Here is a 19,693-nt window from a genome sequence, read left to right as displayed (position 1 = left end):
TCTAAAATTGGGAGATTACTTTGGCTGGCAGTGTGTACTTGGAAGACAGTCTAAAAAATACAATGTAAAGAATAAGCTTTATAAGCTTTAGAAAGTGCTTCAAAACCTACTGTTTTATTGACGTCTTAAGAAAATTAAATGTATAGCCTTGTCCAAGGATAGTTTCTTAAGCTCCTCGGAACAGTCAGAAGAAAATAAAAAAAGGCAAAAAATAGTAATCCATTAATGTGATTTTAAACAACATGTGAATCATCTGAAGAGCAGATCAATATGACACTGTACAGCTTTATTTTAAATAGCAGCATTCCTGCAAAGAGAATTAAATCATGTATAAGCAGCTGTAGGGTGCATGTCTGTAAGCGACTGACCATCATGTAAGGATTTTATAATATGAATAAATGAAGATGCTCATAAGGCTGTTTAACCTAGAAGGAGAGAAATTAAGAAACTGAGGAGAGAGAGATTAAAAAAACACCACACAACTGTTTTCAGGTACTGAAGAGATCAAAAGTCAAGAATGCAGAGAAGCAAACAGCGCAGCTTGAAATTAAGGGGTTTCTGCTGTTAATACTGAGGTGGTAGGGAAAGAGCAAGAGAGGAGGTGTTGAGCAAAATGAGTGAAACAGGAGCAGGGTCAGACCCGCAGGTTAAATCCTGTGAGTGAAGAGTTATGAGAGAAGGTTGCTTCTGCACGTGCTGTCTTCAGGCCTGGGCTGTATGTTCTGCTGAGTTCAGATCGTTTGCTCTATCACAGAATCGTAGAATCATTTCACTTGGAAGAGACCTTCAGGATCATCGAGTCCAACCATAACCTAACTGTAGCACTAGACCATGTCCCTAAGCTGTGGGTATATAAATAATATATAAACCAGAAAATAGTGACTGCAGAAGGGTCGGTTGAGACAATAATGCTCAGTGCACGTGAAGTGACAGGTGGGGGGACACACATCCTGCACACGTGGAAAACCTGATGTGCAGAGCACAGCAGGGCCATGGACCATAGGGCTGCAGAGGAGGATATGCAAGGGCATCTGTGTAAAACCACACGTGCGTCCGTAGCGTGCAAGGACTGCAAAATCAGACGTCAGCAATGTGAAAGGAGGTGTCCTTGAAGTTTCAAGTGAGCTTGGTAGGCCCGTAGCCAAGGACAGGCATGGACACACCGGGACTGCAGGGAGCAGTGGAGGAGAAGGAAGAAAAACCTTTGCTTGGCTCAAAGCCAGCTCCCATTATGTCTCCATCTACAGCTTCAAACAGGGGAATCAAATGCAAAGCTTGACTAATGGAAAGAAATCAAAGTGATTATTCTTTAAATCAGCTCCCTCCCCGCTGGCCGTTGAGCAGAGCCTGTGGTTGAGGCAGCCGAGGAGCCCACCAGTACTGGTGGTGCTGGAGTGATGGCAACACCAGCGATGACACAATAGATGGGAAGACCCTAGGGTAGAGAGGTAAAGTAGGTGTTATTATTTCCCATCTTGGTAGGTTAGAAAGATTCAACTTCATTCATTTTTAAACCAGTTCACTTAATCTGGTGTAAATCCTTGTGTGAACACATTAAGAGCTGACTTGAGGCAGACCAAAATGATGGAAACCTGCCTTGCAGAAACTTAAGGGGTTTAGACTACTTAGTTTATCCTACAGAAGGTGAAGAGGTGATTTTGTTATTTTCTGCAAGTCCTTACATGAAAGAGAGAGATTGGACAGCAGGCAGCTTTATAATCCAACAGAAAAAAACCCAAAATTTCCTTTCTGGTGGGTGGGAGCTGAAGCAAAACAGAGACTAGGAATCACGTCTAAGGTTTTGCAAGGAGGGAATAAGCCAGAGGAATAAATTCCTGGGGGATGGACAGACTTGATGGACAGTATCAGGAACCTTGAAGGCACCAACCTCTCTTCTCCAGCCCCAGGGATAAGTTAGGCACTTAAGAGGAACACTTCACGGAGCAGCCTGTGTAAAACCCACATTAGATGCCTGTGTTAGGTGGACAAGGACTGGCTTCCACCTGCTTTATGGTTCACTGATTTTTTAAACGAAATACCCCTCAAGATGTGAGTGGCTTTTTAAGCAGCCTCACTCTTGCCTATACCCAGCAGTTTTGCAGCCTTTGGCTTTCAGCTGATGAAGTGAAACTTGTCATTTTTGGTGGCAGATGAAGGAGGGTTGGAGAAAGAAAGAACAGTTCTGTCATCGTAGAGCATAAACAGAGAGCAGTGAAAGTGGGTGAAAAACAGGGTGTAGGGGACATGAGGTCACAATAATGAAATTCATGTAGAAGAAGGATGATTTGTTTTATAATTGGAACCTTTCTCCAGTGTTCCTATAGATGTGGCCCTCAGCCACACACAGACCCAGCATATGTGAAGGATATAACCCCTCTTTCCCAAAAACCTACGAGGAGGATCAGAAAGTCAGTGGCAGGAATGTGTCGGTGTCGGGGACTGTGGTCAGTCAGTTACTTCAGCCAGTGCCCAGGGAAGGCAACACAGCTGCTCACCATCCCACCTCAGACCGCTTCACACAGTCACAGAACGGCTGGGACCTCTGGAGATCACCCAGTCCAACCCACCTGCTAAAGCAGGTTCACCAGAGCAGATCACACAGGAATGTGTCCAGGTGGGTTTGAATGTCTCCACAGAAGGAGACTCCACAACCTCTCTGGGCAGCCTGTAACAGGGCTCTGGCATCTCATAGCAAAGAAGATTCTCCTCATGTTCAGAAGGAACCTCCTGTGCTTCAGTCTGTGCCCGTTGCCCCTCATCCTGTCATTGGGCACCACTGAAAGGAGTCTGGTCCATCCTCTTGACAGCCACCCTTGAGATATTTATAAACATTGGTAAGATCCCCTCTCAGCTTCTCTTCTCTGGGCTGAACAGACCCAGCTCTCAGTCTCTCCTCATAAGAAAGATGCTCCAGACCCTGAATCATCTTCATAGCCCTCGCTGGACTCCCTCCAGTAATTCCTTGTTCTTCTTAAACGGGACACAATAACTTCGGCTGGCCACAAACATTCCTGGTGTTAGGTCACAGTGGATGGTGGGAGACAATAAGTATCAGGTGACAGGTATAATTAATATCTTAGTAACTGAGGAACTAGAAAGATATTGGGTCGGTTCTTCTCAGCTTAATGTTGTTGCACAGCTTCTAGCCTATTATCACCAATTTCATAACTGGCTTTTGTTGTACAATAAGACATCAACAATTAAGTTGCCAAGCGCAAAATTGCTACAGTTGGCAAAGTATAACCCAAAAGCAGTGTTTGAAACTTTATATTATGCAACGTTTTTGCTCATCCGCCAGGATGGGTGTGAGTGCTGCCCGAGTGCTGCGGGCAAACAGGAGCTGCAGCATATGGTCTCTTACCTGGAGGAGCAGCTTGTGCAGTCAAACATGGATCATAGAATCATCGAATACCAGGTTGGAAGGGACCACAAGGATCATCTGGATCACCCTATCTTGGCAAAAGCATGGTCTAGACAGATGGCCCAGCACCCTGTCCAGCTGAATCTTAAAAGTGTCCGATGTTGGGGAATCCACCACTTCCCTGGGGAGATTATTCCAATGGTTGATCGTTCTCATGGTGAAAAATTTCCCTCTGGTGTCCAATTGGAATCTCTTCAGGAGTGACTTGTGCCCATTGTCCCTCGTCTTTTCTATGTCGACCCCTTGTAAAAGGCAGTTCCCCTGTTCTCTGGCCACCCATGATCTGCAGGCTGGAGTTTGGCACCAAGCGTTAAGAACCAGCCTGATGTAGGTGTGTCACCTTGAGTGCTCCCAGCACCATGTTATTTCATCTCGTTACATTTCTCCCCTTTGATCACTTTGTTGTAGATGAATTTAATTTCTCAGTAACTAATTTAGAGCATTGTACAAGGCATATCTCCATGCTCATTATAAGGGACTTTCCTCATCTGTTTTTAGTTAAAGTTTGCCTCCCTCTTGCTTTTGCCTCATTTTTATGAGGATGTTAATTACTTTCAGTTATATTACTTGGAAACTCATTAACGCGTTCTCATTAAGCACATAATTTTGTGCTCTTTCCACCATTTGTATCTTTTGTCCCTTTTATTTTCCCCAAGTTTGGGCAGTGAGAATTTGAGGGACATGTTGCAAAGGGAGAATTCCCCTGTCACTAAATCTTTTTCCACAGCTGAGTTCGGGCCATGGATTCATTTCATGTTTGCGTATTGCGTATCACTAATCTTAAGAGCAGAAGCCCTGAATGGGTGATGAGGGCTTCTCTTCTTGCAGTCAACAATCCTGAATAATCGCTATGCAGGAAACTCCTATTTGACTGAATGTGCCATTACATAGAAATATAGGGGCCTAAAAAAATCACATTATTTTCCATTGTCTCCAAGACTCATTTTAGAGCAGCTATTTGGATCCCTGCCACATTATCTTTAAAAAAAAATGACGTCTGTACTTGTGACATTGTCTAAAATGAATCTTCATCCATGGATTATTAACTACACATCCCTTATGGTCAATGGCTTAATTAAATCAGATACTGATGACCTTAAAACTAACTTAGCACTTCCATGCATACTCTTTTCTGTTTGCTTGTCAAATGTGGACGCAATGGTGAAATCTTATTCCAGCATTACTGTTTGAAGCTTCTTGCAATGAAGCACTGTAGTTTGGTTTGCACAATGAAAAATTAAATGGAAGCAACTTATTCTGGCACAAAGTGTGCGTCGCTGGTCAGCTAACGAGAGTAAAAAGAGCCATCGTGTCACATTAAGTTGCAGGTGAAAAGTGTTCCACGGGCTGAACAACTGAAGTGTATTAACAGTCTGCGGTTGCCATTGGATGTCACTGCGCTGATTTGCAAGAATAATCTCATAGTATACTCATTAATAGAAATTAATTAGAAGACATCTCAACAAAGAGGTCCAGAGTTTCTTCAGCTGTGACTGTAATGAGATTTGAGAGGCATATACAGAAAAATAGAACCAGCTTTCTCTGGGCTTTTCTCAATGTTTTAAAAGCTTAGAAAAAGCATTAATTACACTGTTTACCAAGTGGCTGAATTTGTAGGGTGTTAGAAAACACATTTCAACCTCTGCTTTTCTTCTGCTTGTCCAGCTGCCTTTCTGTTGTATCCCAGCCTGCTTTCTCTGCCTGTCTACCCAGAGTTGCCTTGTCTCAGCTCACTCGATTGCTCTCGTCCCAGGTACGATACGATAACCAACCAGTGGGAGACCATCGCCCCTCTGCCCAAGGCCGTCCATTCGGCTGCTGCGACCGTCTGCGGCGGGAAGATCTACGTCTTCGGCGGGGTGAACGAAGCCGGCCGAGCTGCGGGGGTCTTGCAGTCCTACATCCCTCAGACTAATTCATGGAGTTTTATAGAGTCTCCGATGATCGGTAAGGGATGCATGTGGCAGACTAAACCTGTATTATGACAGAAAGCTCTTGTGCCACAGGTGTTTTAATGCCTTTGTGGAAAGCAAATAAGTTGGGGGACAAGAGGGGTATGTTTACAACAGATTGGCAGGAATGCATGGTATAAGTAGGTATATTATACCAGAGAGGCCATTATCTGGATCTTTACTGAAGGCAATTGTCACTCATTAATACAGCTAGTTATCAGCTAGAAGTGATGAGCTCAAAGTAGAGGAGAAAGGAAAGCAGTTATTAGGCATGGACTAGTAATTTTACATCCAAAAAATCACAAAGTGTAGTGAAACTTCATCCTGGTATCATGTGTTGCTCGATGTGGTTTTACAACACTGCTCAGTTAATGGATTATTATTCACTGGTTTGTTAAAATGTCGCCTGTCCTGCGGGAAGTGACGGGTATTCTTATCTGGGATTTATCAGTGGTGTCCAAAGGCATATGTGCCTCAGAGTTTGAAATCTCTGAGACATGTAGATTATTAGAACCGTGTTTATTAGGTTGTGATCCCCTCAAGCTCACCAAACATTTCGCAGAGTAAAGATCAAGATGAGAAGCCAGACTTTCCACCGTACCAGCCAATGTTGGAGGTGCAGATTTCCTTCAAAAATTAGGATAGTGCTCAGAAGATTGCATCTTACTTGGATTCTCTGGTGATTTGCACCCCAAGTGTTTAGGCTGCTGTTGGAAATGGGGTTTAGTTTCATGAGGACATGGGGTTCAGCTTCATGAGGACATTACTGCAGAGTGGTGGCCAACGTGGGCCACCTGCTCTGCGCTGGATGGCTGTGGGCAGCCTTAGGTCTGGCTGTATTTGGGTGGCCAAAGAAACCGCGCTCATACAGTCATCGCAGAGAGCCTGCTTTGGGGTGGCTTGCTTTTGCATCATAGAATCACAGAATAGTTTGGGTTGGAAAGGACCTCCAAAGCTCATCCAGTCCAACCCCTGCCATGAGCAGGGACATCTTCACTGTCGAGGGTTAAGATTGCGGGGTGACAATAAAACCCTGGCAGATGTATTGTTAGCCCCCTCTCCACCCCCACACTTCCTCCTCCCTCTTCCCCCTTTCCACTAAGGAGAGGCGATTGGGAGGAAAAGAAGGACAGAGTGAAGAGAGTTGGAAAAAATTAAAGATGTTTTACTAATGCTACTAATAAGAATAGAGAAAATAATACAAAATATACAAAACCAATCTTGAAAGTCCCAGCAACTGCAGAGCCGGCAACCAAAGTCCTGGATTAGACTCTGCAGCCAATCAGAGCTGGATTCAGTCTCTCACTAGGCCTCAGTTCGCAGGGACGATTAGCAAGGTCCTCTCCTAATGTCGGCCATAAGCAGAAGGGAAAAAGGAAAAAGCAAAAAGGGACGAGATCCTCATGATCTCCCACTTTATGTGAAGTATTCACGTGAATGGGATGTTATACACAGTTGGTCAGTTTCTTGGTCTCTTGTTTCTCGTCGCCCCTCTCGCGAGATGTCCATCTGTGCTTATCAATAAGTTTGCATTCCATTGCTAGGTTTACCAAAACGTGTGTCTGGTTCTCCAGGAAAATGCAGCTAATATGAAGCTTTAGCTGACAGGCAAATTCACTAAAAGAGAAACTTGTTTTTAGCAAAACCAGGACATTCACCCAGATCACGTTGCTCGGAGCCCCGTCCGGCCTGGCCTGGGATGTCTCCAGGGATGGGGCATCCACCACCTCTCTGGCCAACCTGGGCCGGGGTTTCACCATCCTGCATCTCTTAGTCATGTCAAAACTGTGACGTGGAGTGTTTAATTTTAAAAAAATCACAGCCTCAGTATTGAGCCTGGCAGAGCAATACGAGTAGCAAGTAACAAGTTACAGAAATGCAGTTGCAAGGCATTCAGGTAAGGCCTAAGCATATTCAGAAAGCTAAAATAAGGTGCTCTTTTTATTGTTGCTTGTTACAATTATTATGACTCTTTCCTTAGGGTTCCCTGGTAGATCAGGTGCTGGTAGAGCCACAGCTGTAGCCTCCCCTGTGCAGACATCGCTGCTGCTGCTTCCCGACTCCCTTGCTGCTGTTTGTGTCCAGCCTAACATAACATGACATGCATATGATGCAGCATGAAGCGCCCAGCGGGAGGGCGTTAACCGGCAAAAGTCATGTTTATGTAATACAGCAGCGCAAACAACCCTCTTGCCCAGCTTTTTCCGTCACATGGCTACAGCTGCTGCTGTTCATTTAATCCACTGACTGACAGTATGAGGTTTTCCTGTACTCGCAGCAGATTGCAAAAATGAATGCATTATGCAAAGAAGTATTGCTTTTCCTTACCAAAATAGTACAAGTGCCACAGGAGCTATGAAATCGTTCCCTGGGCTCGTTATGCTGTCTAGCAGGCATCAACACCACGCGTGCCTGGAAAAAAACATCCAAACCATCCCGAGTTGGGTTTGTCACCCATTGTGCTAATGGGCGTGTGCTGTTATTTCCTAACGAAAGTGCATAAAAGACACCAGTGAAGTTAAAAGATGGTACTTATGTTTTCTTGGTGTAAATGAAGTTGATTAGTTAAGCTGAAGGCATAAAATATATGATGAAATGCCGAGTTGCTGTGTGTCTTTGTTGGGAAATGTAGAACGTCAATTTATTTGCAAATAAAGTAAAACAACATGGAGCTGAAAAATTGCACCCCAGTGGAGAATGTCTGGGAAACTGAGCTGATGTGATGCTTGATCTTCATTAAAAGGCAGTGGGAATGCTGGAAATATACTTCAATTTCTCCAGCTCTACAAGGACTGTAGTATCACCAGTATTTGTAAAGTATCCCCCAAGAACTGGATGCTACAGCAAGTGCAGTACCGTCAACATTTACCTTAAACAAAGATGGAGTAGAAGAAGTCTTGGGGTGATTTTTAGGAAGTGGAGCTGAGACAAACCTGATACGAACACTGCTGGGGTGCCTTTGACAACCTCAGAACCTTTTTGTGTTGATTTGCGAATTCTCAAGGTGTCCCTCTGAGCTAAGTCAACTGAGACATCTGAGGGCAAACTGTGTTGGTTAAGGTCACCCCAGAGATCAGTGAAATCTGCTTGACCTTAAACAGGACAACAAATTATTTAAAAACACCTCAAGCACTCTCAGATATTCAACAGCAGATGTGAGTGTTGAAAGTAGCCAAGGTCTCTGGAGATTTTTAGACCAGTAGTACCTGTCTCAAGTCACTCTGGTATTTTATGACAGTGAGCTGAACACAGCACGGCACATGTTTGAACCCAACAGGTCAATCTCTTCCAAAGCATCATGTTGCCAACCTAACATCAACGATGGCAAGGGAGAGGGTCATTTTTTGGCTAATTGTATTGCAGGTGAAGCAGGCTGAATACTGACAGCCTGCCTGTGCAGAGGAGATGAAGACTGGGGACCGATAGCATACTTTTGGTAGACCACCTTGCGCATCCCCTTTTTGTGTTTTGAGCTGTAAGAAGTTTGCTGCTTTCAAGCCAAAGTCCTACAGCAGTAAATGAACCCAGGCTGCATGCTTGCAGCACCTGCCTTTCCATTTCTTGCCAGCTGTCCTATATAGCTCTGCTAAAAATGTATTTCATGCCCAGCTTCCTGAGCTCTGTCTTATTTAACAAGATGGCCATGGACATGCTGAAGTCAGTGATTGTAAGTAACCCTAATTATCTTGTCACTGCCTTTTAGTTCACTTTCTGCCTTCATGCCAGGGCACTAAAATACTCTTTTTTTTGATACGTTGAACAATCAATGTCTCTACTGGTAGAATTACAAGTTTTTGTTAATGTTTCTGGATTGTAAGAAAACCAGTGTTTAATCACCACCACTGTTAAATTTTAAGATCTGGTGAGAACTATGAGAACACAGAGGCCAAAGATCTATGAGCATTTCTGGTTTCTAATGCAAGTGTCTCGTTCCTCTCCATACCATTTACTCCTGCAGCAATATGTCCGACCACAGTGGGACAATCACAGAGCTAAGAATGCAAGAAATATCTGGAAAACAGTGTTAACAGTATCTGTGTATTTTTACTGCACTGTCCCATGGCTTACTTTGGTTAAAATGCATACTCATTCCCACAAATTTATTTTTGGACTTTACAAGAAAAATCAGATATATGTCTTGGCCCTCTTTGGTACCCGTGTGTGGGTTTGGCTGGCTCTTACCTGGAAGTCTGAAAGCAATGAGTGTTTAATCTCATCCTTCAACATATTTTTTGTCCCGTGACTAGTTCTTAGTGTTTTCTCCACTAGTCAGCTTGAATTTTGCATTCCATTATCTCACCCGTTTCTCCTCTGTATATGCCATATCCTCCATTCAGAATGGGTTTTTTCACTCATTGATGTGTTCCCCCTACACATATTTACTCTGCCTTCTACCCAGCAAAGTCAATATTTTTGTGTTTGCCCTTTATCAGATGTCCTGTCTTTCGCTTGCTACCTCCACTTCATCTCTGTGGCCGTGCTGTGTCCAGCTCCTCTCAGCTCTTCAACATTTTGCCTGTAAATTTGATGCTGAAACTGCTCCATGTTGGCAGGTGGAGCCTTCTGCTTTGGCACGGGTGATCCCCACCAAACATATGCAAAAATACAGCGTTTGCAAGTGAGGATGCTCAGCTTTGGGGTCTCTGAGGAGGGTTTGCTCAAGGGTCATTGGGGAAACCACAGGGCCCTGTGACTAGTTACATAGTTAGGAGAAACCAGTGAAGAGGAGAGCGCTGTGCCAGAAGGGCTGACACCCGAGATCTGCTGTTAATGGTGATATCTGCACTTGAGCTATGTTAAGGATCAGACCGCAGTCTCCCGGCAGCCAAGAGATGTTATTTTATCTGTTACTATCCCCTTCTTGAGCTTGTCTGCATAGTATTCAGAGAGAGGAAGAGGCACTTACTATTAAAATAGATTTTGTTTCTATTAACTAGTCTTCTTTCTCCAACCTGCTTCATCCTGTGCATCAACCCCCACCACCGGCCACCTGCGTCTGCAGGAGGACCCTTCGGTTGGTGTTCTATCTGGACTGGTGCCATGCCAGCATTTCTTCCTCCTGATAAAAGTGTGTGACTAGCTTGGTTTTAATAACCTTTTTCCATACAAAGTGCTGCTGCCATTCATTTTAATGCCACTTCAGTCTCTGACCAAGTGCTTTACTGGAAGGCAACACAGGATCTTTAAGCACTCACAGAAGGGAAAGCAGAATGGTGCTACTTGACCATATAATGTACCGAGAGCCACAAGAGCCATGAAACGCATCACAGACAGCACGATGTCCTTACTAAATGAGGAGAACACCAGTAGGTTAAATTATCAAGCCCATGTGAGGTACACCTCTGGCTCAAGGATTGGCTTTGAGTGCATACCCCTTCCTGCAATGACATGTCACTAGAATAGAAATACTTGCGTATTTTCCCATAGCAACAGCAAAGGAGAGTGATGTTATGATGTTATCCACTTGGAGAGGAGAGTACCTTTTATCTGTTTTTTTCCTTTACATTTATTCTGCCGTTTAATCTCAAGTGTGCTTGCTGTCCTAGACAAATCCCATTTAAGATTTTCCAGCCTGAAATGGATTAGTATATCCCACAGCCCCAACACTTGAATTCTGGAGGGGAAAGGAGGCTGCTTCTCTGCTTCCATGCTTCCTCTCTCCATTCTTCCTCCCTTCCCTCCTGCTGACTTTTGAAATAAGTGACATCCCTACTATATCCCAAGCAGAACGTTCTTCTACAAAATTAGGCTCCTCAACCACCCACCTTTGCACTATGGGCATGTTAAGGATTTAGAACAGCAACAGAAGTTGGAGTCTCCTGAGTGTTTGCATGAGGTTACCAAGCCCTGGAAAGGAGAACAACAAAGGAAGAGAGTGGGTAGCACCTGGGATGAAGTTAAAGACTGAAGGTGCTCACCCACACCCAGGTAGCAGGAATGACAGCTTGAGTTTTCTGAGCTCCCTGTATCCGAGAACCAATTTCTGCCTCCATGGTAACAAAAACAAAATAAAACACACTGCTTTCTCTCTACGTGTCTCTGGAGGGGTGTCCCTTGTGTCTTTCTGCCATATCTTCATCAGGATCAGGAGACTGTTCGCTGTGAACTTCTCCCTTCCTGAAAGAAACAGCAGAGATTTCTCTGTTTCTCCATCTCAGGCCTACATTATACCAATTTATGAAATTGTAGCTAAAGCCAAAAGCAGTAAAAAGACAACAGATAGGTGATGTATTGGAAAAATGATGAGAATCGAACACGCTTGCCTCTTACAAAAGGAAGAAAAATAACACCAGACTGCCTATTTGAAAAGGAAAAAAAAATCACTATAAAAATAACCGAGGGGTTACCCTCTCTTTCTTTAACAAAAAGGAACGTGAAGTCAGTGATTCAGTCTCCTGAGAAGTCGCTGTTTCTGCCTTGAGGGAGCCCCACATAAGTTCCCTGTGAGATTTGGGAACTGAGGGGGTGTTTATGCAAGTGTTTCATTCTTCTGCAAAACAGTGCTTGTCAAAGAAAGAAACCAGGAAGATGTGATAATTAAATATGGAATATTTCTGATGAGTGTCTTAACTGGAAAAAATGTCACATATGCGAGTCTGATTTGGAAAGGGACGCGAGACGGGTTGTTAGGACAGATAAATCTTTCTGATGAATTATAGTGGCTTAGTGGCACCGAGAAGAAACCGAATACTCCTTGTTCTGTTTTCTGGATGAATTAGTTTCTTCCCATCTGTTCCCAAGGATCAGTGACATTTTCCTAATACAACCGTGGTTTTTTGACATATGCCTATAGATACTCAGCATAATAGGAGCCCAGCTTTAACCCATAACATGTTTTGTCTGTTTTCACATGGGGTGCTGTACGTCCCCCTGGGCACGCACCGATGTCGGGTGAGATGACCACAGCCAGACCACCCCATGACCATGGTGGAACAGAAGGAGACACCACAAACCCATTATTTTCCTTCTACTTTAGCCAGTTCAAACCTCTGTTAAGGAGATTATCTCTCTTCTGGAGAAATTCATCAGGTTTTACTTAACTCTCATCAAATGTCTCATTAAATATTTAATGGAATAAGGTGGTTTTTACATGAGCCTCAGGGTTACACCACCAGCCGTGCAAGAGGTGAGCACATGCCAGAATCACAGAGTCACAGAGTGTCAGGGTTTGGAAGGGACCTCAAAAGCTCATCCAGTCCAATCCCCTTGTCGGAGCAGGAACACCCAGATGAGGTTACACAGGAAGGCGTCCAGGCGGGTTTTGAATGTCCCCAGAGCAGGAGACTCCACAACCTCCCTGGGCAGCCTGTTCCAGTGTCTGTCACCCTCACTGAGAAGAAGTTTCTTCTCAAATTTAAGTGGAACCTTTTGTGTTCCAGTTTGCACCCATTACCCCTTGTCCTATCATTGGTTGTCACCGAGAAGAGCCTGGCTCCATCCTCCTGACACTCACCCTTTATGTATTTATAAACATTAATGAGGTCACCCCTCAGTCTCCTCTTCTCCAAGCTAAAGAGCCCCAGCTCCCTCAGCCTTTCCTCATAAGGGAGATGCTCCACTCCCTTCAGCATCTTTGTTGCCCTTAATCATCTTTGTTGCCAGCAGAAGTAAAGCTGCTGGGATGAGTTTAAACCCGTCTCTTTCTGTGTTCCTGAAGGAACACAGTCATGGTGTTACAGATCTGGGAGAAACATACAGACCCCTTCAACGTTATGTGGAGACTGTTAGCAGAGATGTAAGGGTGTAGTAACGATGCTGGCGCACCTCCTCTCCACAACTGGGAAGAGGGTTGCAGAGGCTAAAGCTGCCAGAATGCTCCACTGGAGATGCAAGAGGATCACCCTTTTCTGAGCATACACACATGCAGATTTTGGAGAGGCTTTAACATGTAGTGTTTGAGTCACCATCCCTGAGGGTGTTTAGAAGATGCGTAGAGGCGGCACTCAGGGACATGGTTTAGCGGTGGACTTGGCAGTGTGGGGTTAATGGTTGGACTCGATGGTCTTAAAGGTCTTTTCCAACCAAAATCACTCTATGATCCTATATAGCTATATATGGATAATGTTTATAGAAGTGTCCCCTCAAGCTGGGGAAGCCACTCAGGGAACGTCTGCTTCACACCCTGAAGGGCTTAGGCTCCTGTTTCTCAGAGAACTGGTTGTGAAGCTTGTTTTAAACTCAAATAAAGCAATGTATTTTCCCGTCTTTTGTTCCAGACACTGCTGATTGGTTTCACTGAAATGTTGATTAAAAAAAACTCTATCGCATCAAGACAGACACCGTCATGAGAAATTTCAGCCCAACTGGCTCATATTTAATAATGTGCATATGGCGTGCGAGCAGCATACGGGACAAGTCAGCTAATTAAATTAGAATTATTTTATTTGATAATTTATGGTTAGTTTTACCAATATCTCTAATAATGCTGCAGCTAACACAAGAATTTTAAAGCATCCTTGGAAACTCTGATTGAACTTGACGTAAGATAATGGATTTGCTTAATTTCAAGCTCCAGCCTCACACAGTTCATCGCTAAAATACGGGACTGCTTGAAGGTACACACACATCTGAAAATACAAATGCAGGTGCATATACGAGACAGATGAAGGGGAAAAAAAAGTGGTATCTCAGAAAATCTGGATTATATGGGTGACCTTCCCACAAGCAAAAGCAGAACACAAAAGAGAATCAACAATTGGATATTATCAAGCAGGTCTCTGCGCGGTGGGTTTCTATACTTAGCTGCCGCACAGGCTTGGGAAGCATCTGAGGTAAAATTTGCAGCAATTCGAAATTCTGAAAGAACTTGACATCTTAATTTCATGTGTAAGAGTGGAGCTTTCACGGTGACTCCATTAGGCTTCGGGAGAGGATAATTGTACTTCACCAGTTTAGAGGGAGGCGCATACTGGGGCATGAAGGACTGATGAACTTTAAAAGTGCCTTTGAGAACTTGGAGAAAGGAGAACAAGACCGGGAAAGGTTTCCTCATTTTTCTTTCCCTAGCCTTGGAGGTTTAGAGAAACGTGACTTATCTATAAATAAGGGGAATGTATAAATAAAAAAACAGTCTCCAAACCTGAGCCTAAAACTGATCTCAGTGTTGCTTTCCATTGACAGATAACAAATATGCTCCTGCAGTCACTCTCAATGGGTTCATCTTTATTCTTGGAGGAGCTTATGCACGAGCAACCACCATCTATGACCCAGAGAAAGGCAATATTAAAGCAGGTCCCAACATGAACCACTCCAGGCAGTTCTGCAGGTGAGAAAAACCATTAAAACTGAATTACCAGTGCCTTAATGTTTTCTGCTGATAAATGAGCTCATACAACCTACCAGTGAAGGGGCAAGGGGGAGGGAGGTGTGTACCATCTGGGGGGGGTTTCCTCATCTCCTTTTTGGACGTGTTCAGGGATGCGGCATTTCCCGAAGTGCACACCCAGGACTTTGCTGTGGTTCACGTGTCTCCTCACGTTCGGGCGTGATGGATCACGGGAGGGACGTGTGTTGGGCTCCTCCAGTGACTACAGAAACGCTGTTTTCCTCACTTTGCCATGTGTAACCGGAGGATGATAAATACATGCTCTAATAGAGACCACCATAATGTGGAACACGTTTTTGCTAACTAGCTAAAAGGCTATTGAAAGAAAAAAAAAATACTGAGTAAGCACCACACACTGATACTAATTATTATTTATTACGTGCTTTTGATTGCTTTTTGGGCTCGCTTCCTCAGTCCCAGTCACAGGTTTAACAAACTTCCCGAATTGGCTGACAAAAATAAAACTTGGCAGCCAGGTACTGGCAGAACTTAAAGGCCTTTTAAAGGGTATTACGTGGCTGTTACAGAAAGAGGGGCTTGTTTCAGGTTTTACGCAGCGCCAGCCCCTCGCAGAGCAGACCCCGCGCTGGGGACATGCTGAGCTCTCGGTTTCATGGGGACATCGCTGGTGCCCAAACGCTGTCACAGGCGCTGGGTGAAGGTTTGTTCTCCGTGTGTGATGCAGCAGCATCTCAAGAATCTGAGCAAAACCAGGGCAGAGCGGTTGTTTCGGGCAAAATACTGGCTGGGGTGGGAGGAATAGCAGCGATGGGGCAGCAGCTGGGCCACGTCTCCCAAACCTTCTGCCCAAAGCTCTGCTCCTCGCCCCAGGGGTGTCCCTGGCCCCCATCCTACAGCTGAAAAACACCTCCATGTTTTGTCACATTTAACGTTTCGCTTTGGCGCAGATGAGAAGAATTCATTTTTAAGAAAGCATGCTCAGTTTTTCTGGTTTTGCTTTATTTTTTTTTCTTCTGGTTTTCTCCTTTTTCCCGTTTTTATCCATTTAAGGAGCGCCCTCTCTTGGCTGCTGAACCGCTTTTCGTTGCAAGAAAAGGGCTCCGAGCAGCCAGTGGCTGCTGCCCCGTGCATCCTGCGCCAAGGACAGATCTTCTTGTCCCTCCGCTTTAGCAGGAGGTGAAACAGGATAAGGAGGAGACTCCAGTGCTCAGGCAGCTGCTAATGATAGTTTTTCTCCCAAAAACTAGAAATAAACAGTATAATTCAGCTCAGGAATAGAGCCCTAACCCATAAAATGAATTGCGAGGGATTTGTGCATTTGATACATTCCTGTATCTTCCCATAGAGAGGGATGAACTGCTCTTTGGACATCTCTGTTTTGTACAACATAACGAAAAACTGTTTGTTAAGCATCTGGAATACATGATAAGAGAAATTTCAGGGGTGATTGCAAGCAGGGGCTGTTGGCTGAGCATCTCACCCAAAAACTTCCCAGGGTTTGGAACGTGAAGGGATTTGTTGCTCTGCACCGTGCGGAAGGGAATCCAGCGGGAGACCTTGTGATGGACCAAGGAGAGTAAACCGGTCACCTAAATATTCACTGCTGCTTAAGCACCATAGTAAATGGGCTTTGCTTAAGTAGAACATGACAGCCGCCAGTAAAAAGTAACTTCAGACTTCTAAATTACATTTTTGCTAAAGCCTAAAGCAGTAGCAGACTGGAAACCTACGTATATAGTGGGATAGTCACCAAAACCGAGAATATTTCAGTACAGCCAATTGGATACCAAAAAAAAGGCACCATTTCAATAATTCTTAAATGTGCTGGGAAGCAGTCAAGGAAGAATATTTCAGCCAAAGGGAGATGTAAAACCTATGACAAAAACTAAATGAATCAGTATGTATGGAAATAGGGAAAATGGGAGGTTGGCAGTAAGAAAAAGGTTAAAAACTGGCTGCTGCTACAGGAGGCTGAGGGAGTCAGTGTAAGGGCTAATAGGAGTAAAAAGAAAGGTACTTAAAACCTTTTGGGATCAAATTTGTAATTTTAATCAGTTATAAAACCATTGCTGGTGAGGTAGCAAAGTGTAACACAGACTGGTCGGATGGATATTTCTCACCTGCGTTTGGAAAGGAGCAAGAAGGTTTGGCTCCATATGCTGCTGTGAGAGACTGAACATGGTCACTGTTGGCAGCAAGGAAAGATGTGAACTCAGAAACCAAGTTCTCAGATCAGGCATCGCAGCCATTTTAGACGCAGGCATCTTTAGAGAATTCACTGAGAAGCTGATTGAGCCACTAATGTTGATCTTTAATATCTCTTACAGTTCAGGATGGATCAGGGCACTGCCAAAGTGTTTCTGTATTTCGAGAAGGTGAAAGGGAGAATTGCAGTGCAGCAATTAATTTTTCAAAGTACCGACGCCAGGCTAAGTGGTCTCACTTAGCCTCATGTTGGTCCTCTGCAAAATACCGGAGTGGTTAATTTGGGATTTCATCAACAAATAACTAGATGCTAATAATATAATGAAGAGCAATCAATACGTGTTCCTGGAAAATGGGTCTTGATAAACCAACCTGTTGTCTTTTGCTTTTTGGGGGGGTGGAAACTGGGATCTTCGTTTTGGTTTCTAATAAAACACGGCTGGCTGCTAAAGACGACTGTGATGCCATAATATACTGCGATTTCTCCAAGGTATTTGGCTGGTATTATATGGAATTAACAAGCCACACATTAGAGAGATTAAATCTGCTTCACTGACAGATCTCAAAATGTAGTTGTTAATGAGAAGATATCATTGAGCAAGGCCACTGGTAGCGAGCATTGATTCTTCTTCAGGGTTATTTAATATATCTACCAACAATCCAGGTAATAAAACATCTCCCCTGGTAAGGCTGCAGGTTGCATAACACTCGGTGGCTAAAAAAATACTACAGACGGAGCTGTTCTAGCCAGTTATCTGCATGTCTCAAGCTACCAGCAGTGTTTTAAATGCAAATGAATACATGGAGGAAACACAGTCAGAGCTGCCCTGCTCCCCTTGGAACGTCAGGTACCCAGAGGAACACAGAAGGGAGGCCACTTGGAGCGAGACAACACCAGCTCTCATCGCAACGCGGTGGAGAACAGGTCAATGCAATATTGGACGTATCACTTGAGCCCTAACACCAAAATGAAAACAAGTTGAAGCTGGGAAGAGCGAGCGCTGCTGCGGACGGCGTTGGTGAGATGAACACAGGTCTTGGGTCCACGCACCGACGTGTGGAAATATCAGCAGAAGTTCAAAGGAAAGCTGCGAAAATGACCCCGGGTTGCAAATCAAATCTTCGACATGAAATTTAAGGTGTTTATCAAAAAAAAAAGGACAAGAGGTGACTTGATCACTGGGAGCGAGTGGAAAAGCTTTCAGTCCGGCACACAAAGGCTTAGCAGGTTACAAGGGCTAGAAAGTCAAGTTACACATCTCAGACTTGAAGTGAGGCGCTTTCCCAACACAGCAAGGATAATTAAACAGTGAACCAGCAAGGGAGGGAGCGAACTCACCAACACTGGCTGTTTTTAAGAAGAGATTAGATATGTTTCCAAGAGAGATACTGCCTGGGGAAAAGTCCATGGCCTGCATATACACAAGCTCAGATCAGCTAAGCACAGAGATCCCTCCTGACCTTAGTCTATGAATCTATAAATCCCTCATTCCACTCATTAGCATGGATCACAAAAAACACGGTTTAAAAGCAGCAACATAAACAACTTAAAAATTAACTGCATGGTATTGATCTCCTCTCACCAGGAATCACTCGATACCAAATTTGCTGGGAAAAATCTTGGCGGCATCACTTTTATTTTTATCTGCACTGTTTCTACATGTTAGTGACTAGGGAGCGTGATGGCTTTGAGCGCAGGGAAAAGTAATGTATGTGACATTCCCCACATCTGTAAAATTAAAGGTCCATTCGAATGGTTTTAATACCAAGTTAAATTGCTTTTAATGAAAAACGAAAAATAAATGGCTCAGGTCTCCAGTTCACAATCAACAGAAGAGCAAATGGAGCATCATTTTCAGATTAAGCCCGGCCTGATGGAAGTCAATAAGAAATTCGTGTTGACCTAGAATTAACCCTTTGAGGGATGGTGCCAAGTGGGCAAAGAGCCATAATATGCCTGAAGCATTATAAAATTCACTGTGAGTTCACACACAGGTCTTGAACACCTTCCATGCGACATGTGAGGGTGAGGGAAGTATTTGACGTTTCCCAGACATCAGGCAAGTGTCTCCTGTTGGCCATGTGTCCTATCTCAGTTTGGCAGCTCTGAGTTTGTAGGATCTTTGGAGGCAAGGACGGCAGGATGGGGATGAAGAGCAGAGATGGTGACACCTTGCTCAGCTGGACACCCCCCTCCAGAAACACTTACAAAGACATCCCTCCCCTCCAGCGTTGGCAAGTCCTCCCTTTGCAGGCAGACACTCTCCCTTCCCCCCATGCCCTTCAAGGGTTTATTTTTCCACGAGCAAAAAGAATACTGAATGTGTTTCTGTGCATGATTAAAAATTCCATATTCTGCTCGCTTAGGATGCAGGCGGCGTGCAAACAGGCCTGTGCTACAGGAGCCTCCACGGGGCAACAGCGGCAGCGTGGTGGTGCCAGCAATAATTCCAGAGCAGCTAATTTAGTACCAGCAATTCCCAACAGACACCAGAAAAGCATTTTCTTCTTCCTCCTCTGACTGTTAACCAGTAAGATTTATTAGATGGTTCTGCCGAATGGAAATCTTTAATAAAACTTCAACTCGGGCTGAACAGCACAAAAAACAGGGGTGGTTTGTGGATATTTTTTTTCCCCTCTTCTTTTTAAATAAGCCCTTGTTCTTGAACAGCCAAGCATGGTGACTCCTGTGCTTAACTACCAGGCGTTGCTAATGTACAGCACCAGCCGCAGACCCCCCAGCTGATTCCTTCCCTCATTGCAGAGTTCTGGTAACTCCGGGCGCTGGAAGGGGCTGGAGCACAGCGTGTCTAGATGGATATTCCCAGG

The 19,693-nt window shown here is 44.3% G+C and overlaps 1 protein-coding gene across 3 annotated transcripts in view; it reads left to right on the top strand.

Annotated features, from left to right (window-relative positions):
* KLHL29 (kelch like family member 29) overlaps positions 1-19,693 on the top strand; it is a 419,493-nt gene that overhangs the window by 391,680 nt on the left and 8,120 nt on the right. For all 3 annotated transcript variants that reach the window (XM_065055772.1, XM_065055771.1, XM_005510118.4), the window contains 2 exons: positions 5,175-5,368; positions 14,494-14,638. In XM_065055772.1, coding sequence (XP_064911844.1) covers positions 5,175-5,368; positions 14,494-14,638 — 339 coding nt within the window. The remainder of the gene's footprint in view (positions 1-5,174; positions 5,369-14,493; positions 14,639-19,693) is intronic.

Source organism: Columba livia, chromosome 3, assembly GCF_036013475.1.
Source record: "Columba livia isolate bColLiv1 breed racing homer chromosome 3, bColLiv1.pat.W.v2, whole genome shotgun sequence".
In the NCBI taxonomy this organism is placed as follows: Eukaryota; Metazoa; Chordata; class Aves; order Columbiformes; family Columbidae; genus Columba; species Columba livia.
Note: the sequence above shows the minus strand (reverse complement) of the source record. Positions and strands in the feature narration are given on the sequence as shown.